At 41.3% G+C, this 4,006-nt stretch overlaps 1 protein-coding gene across 1 annotated transcript; it reads left to right on the forward strand.

The window, feature by feature from the left end:
• Positions 1–409: 409 nt before the first annotated feature.
• LOC138887115 (secreted RxLR effector protein 161-like) lies at positions 410–877 on the forward strand. Its single transcript, XM_070168831.1, has one exon. It carries the CDS (start codon positions 410–412, stop codon positions 875–877), a length of 468 nt encoding a protein of 155 aa, XP_070024932.1.
• Positions 878–4,006: the final 3,129 nt, after the last annotated feature.

Raw genomic sequence — 4,006 nt, forward strand, 5'->3', positions numbered from 1 at the left:
GTCTATGTGAAGCAACCCCCAGGGTTTGAATGCCATGAGCACCCTGAATATGTGTTCAAACTGGACAAAGCTCTGTATGGGTTAAAGTAGGCTCCTCGAGCTTGGTATGAAAGGTTGTCAAAGTTCCTCTTGGAAAATGGCTTTAAAAGAGGGAAAATTGACAACACTCTTTTCTTAAAGAAACGAGGAAGGAAACTGCTCATTGTTCAGGTCTATGTTGATAATATCATTTTTGGAGCAACAACTGATTCTATGTATGAAGAATTTGTAAAACTCATGGGAAGTGAATTTGAAATGAGCATGATGGGGGAACTGAACTTCTTCTTGGGACTTCAAGTAAAACAGTCCCCAAAGGGTATATTCATTTGTTAGCAAAAAATAAATCAGGGAGCTCTTGAAGAGGTTTGACATGGAAGCATCAAAGGTGATAGACACTCTCATTGCTACTACCACTCGACAAGACATGAGTGAAACTGGATCTCCTATGAATCAAACCATGTATAGAGGCATTATTGGGTCTCTCCTCTATCTCACTACTAGCAGACCTGATATGGTTTTTAGTTTGGGCTTGTGTGCAAGGTTTCAATCAAATTCCAAGGAATCTCACTTGAAGGCTGCCAAAATAATACTGAGATATCTCAAAGGAACACATGACCTGGTGTTGTATTATCCGTCAGGTGATAATTTTAATCTGATTGGGTATGCTGATGCAGATTATGCAGGTTATCTTATGGATAGGAAAAACACTTCTGGAATGGCTCACTTCTTAGGTTCATGTCTTATCTCTTGGGGCACAAGGAAGCAAAATTTAGTGGCTCTTTCAATAGCTGAAGCTGAATATATAGCCGCAACATCCTGCTATGCTCAACTGTTATAGACTAAGCAGTAACTGGAGGACTTTGGGGTACTCACTGAGAGTGTGCCCCTTCTATGTAATAACACCAGTGCACTCAACATGACCAAGAATCCAATTCAACACAAAAGGACAAAGCATATTGATGTGAGACATCATTTTCTGAGGGACAATATGGAGAAAGGGCTGATATGCATGAAGTTCTGCTGTACAAAAGATCAAATTGCAGACATTTTCACCAAGGCACTAAGTAGGGAATAGTTTGTGAGAAATAGAGTGAAGCTGGGGCTTTTAAAGCTCAATTAAGAACCTGATTCCTCTTTATCTGGCTTTCACCTTCAAGAAATAACTGGCTAAAAGTGTTTTCTGGCCATGTCTAACTCACTTCAATACCGCTGCAGGTAAACACGCATGATGAGTATAGAAGCTGTAGATGCAGTGCATGAATGATAAAAGAGGATTCATTCTTTCAAAAAAAGGGTCAAGAACTTGGTTCTTGTACCAAAGGTTAGTAGTTCTATGCATCCTTTAATACACGTCTTAAAAAGGGGTACAAAACACAACTGCTATGTCATCAACTTTTCAGATCCTGCTGTCACGTCTCTTCATTTCAATTCATTCCATATCCCTCTGAAACGTTGCAATTCTCCATGCCCAACCGCCATTTCAGAACTGGTGCCTATTCCTCTCTCTTCATAATTATCCTTTCCTCTTAAAAACCCTCTTTTCTGCTCTTCCTAACAATAAGTCTTACATTAGAATTTCCCAAAAGTATCATTATACCACTTCTTTCAATGGCTGAGACAACTTCCAGTCTCCCTACCTCAGTCGTAACTACTACTGATCAATCTATGGAGCCTTCCGCTCCCACTGAGCCTTCCTCAACCACTATTACTCCTGCCACTATAGTCAACCCTCACCCAGTTTACCAGTCTCTTACTAATTCTGAAACCATTAAAACTAATGCTTCGTTCTCCCCATCATCTGAGGCTCCCACCAGTCAAAGCCAAAGTGGAAAACAAGGTCAAAACCCTGAGGTCACAAAGAGTTCTGCTATCGTTGCTACCGATTTCATGGTGGTGGTAGCACCATTTAAGGAAGAGAAAAATGTTGTAACCGTGTTTGTGGTGTCTGCTGATGGTGTACTGCATGAGATCACCTCTCAGAAAAATGAGACACAAAGTGTGGGGGAAGAAGAGGCCATTGTAACTGTTGAAGGTGATGCACTAGCAGATAATAATGGGGCATCACATGAGGAACCTGATCCCTCTCCGGATGACCCAGGTCAGGGCCTTCATTCCCAGGACAATGTTGTTTCTGCATTCGATGTTGTGCCCCTGGAATTCAAGCACCTGAAATGAGATCCAGTGATGAAGAAGACCTCGATAATGTGTCTCTTGATGCATTCATAAGCAAGCGGAGGGTCGTGTCCACCCCTAAGTCTGAAACCAAATGACCTACTACTAGGCTTCAAGTTAAGGTAGCCTACGATTCTGCTCTTCAAAAGAGCAAGAAGAATAGTAAAAAGAAAATGAGAAAGTTGGTGAAAGACGGTGTACCTGTAAGTGATGAGGCAATCCCTGTAGTCGAGGTGAAAGAGGAAACCCTAGATGAACCTAGTTCACTTGTTAGACGGTCTTCGAAAATGATGAAGTCTGTTTCCGTAGAGAAGGGGTCAACCTCTAGGTCTAAGATGAATGAGGTGGTAAGTGAGTTTTCGATGTCTGATGAGGATGTGTTAGTCAAATCCAAGGGAAAAGGAAAATTCAGAGGAGAGAAGTCCGGCAAATGCAAGTCTGAAACTTTTGAAAAACCTGGTTCTATGAAGAGAATGAGAAGTGAAGTCTGCCTTGGCTCTGAACGTTTGAGGCATCAAAAGGTTCTGTTGGGTCGTACGTTTGACCCAGCAATCTCTGAGATGGATGGAATGCGCCAAATTCTAGAAATGGTCGAGTTTCAACGCTGCGCGCATCTTTTTCAAATTGATGTACCTAAGGTATATGAGTATGAAGTACAAAGCTTCTTTGCTAGCCTCTTTCCAGTTGAGGTTGACCATATTTATGCCTTGGTTAATGGGGTGGATATCGTGTTCGATGTAAAGTTGCTTGGAGAGATCCTTAAAGTTCCTATAGCTGGTGTGTCCAATGTAAAAGATGTGTGTCAGTTTAACTTCAGAAATGCCGTGGTAAAAACCAATGCAAACCAGAAGGAGGACCAGATCCATAAGAAAGCGCTACTCCCTTTTCTATCAGGTGTTGTTCAAATTGGTTAACAAAGTCCTATTGCCTCGAGCTGAGAGGAGGTCAGTGACTTCTAAGTCTGACCTATTTTTGATGGAGAAACTGGACAATTTTACTCCTGTGAGTCGGACTGCTATTATGATTGAGCACATGCAAAGGTTTCCACCTTCAAAGATGGTAATCATGGCCTTCCCTATGGGTTCTTGCTTACACAAGTGTTCAAATTCTTTGAAGTCCCACTGGGACAGGCAAGGTGGGAACTAGAATGCATACTTTCTCATAGATGACTTTGGAAGAGTGTGAGTGCGTGGAAAACAATGGGGGTAGGAAGTACATCAACCGTCTCATAGCTTATTAATGCTCAAAATAATGCAGCTGAGGAAATTAGTCGGTTGAAGGCCAGGAATGCTATCCTGGAAGGTCAGCAAGCCCAAGGAGTTCCAGTGTCAAATGATGAGGTGGCTCGTTTGATAAAGGAGAATGTTGATCTCAGGGCACAAGTAGAGAACCTAAAAGCAAAACTACTAAATGAGCAAAAGTCGGCAAATGCCCGAATAGACCTCATTCTCCAAATGCTTGCTGCAGCTTCCAAGCCCTTTACTCCTAGTGCCCCCTAAGTACCCCTTCAGTGACCAGTTTCTAGAAATGATTGTTAATTTTTCTTTGATGTTTTGGTGGATATTTTTTGTTTTTTTGTGGTTGGGATGAAACACTACTGCTCTTGTTTTAACAAGTCCAATGTTGATTTTCGCTTTTTCATAGCAAAGGCATATTAAAGTTTTATTAATATCAATCCTTGTTCTATTATATCATTACTTTCCTTCTGTGTTTTTATTCTCTATCATGATTGTGTGCACATATGTGGCATGAGTTACCTTAGCTAGACTTCTTTGTGTTGTTATTATGTCTGTTT

The sequence above is a fragment of the Nicotiana sylvestris genome, chromosome 3, assembly GCF_000393655.2.
Source record: "Nicotiana sylvestris chromosome 3, ASM39365v2, whole genome shotgun sequence".
Taxonomy (NCBI): Eukaryota; Viridiplantae; Streptophyta; class Magnoliopsida; order Solanales; family Solanaceae; genus Nicotiana; species Nicotiana sylvestris.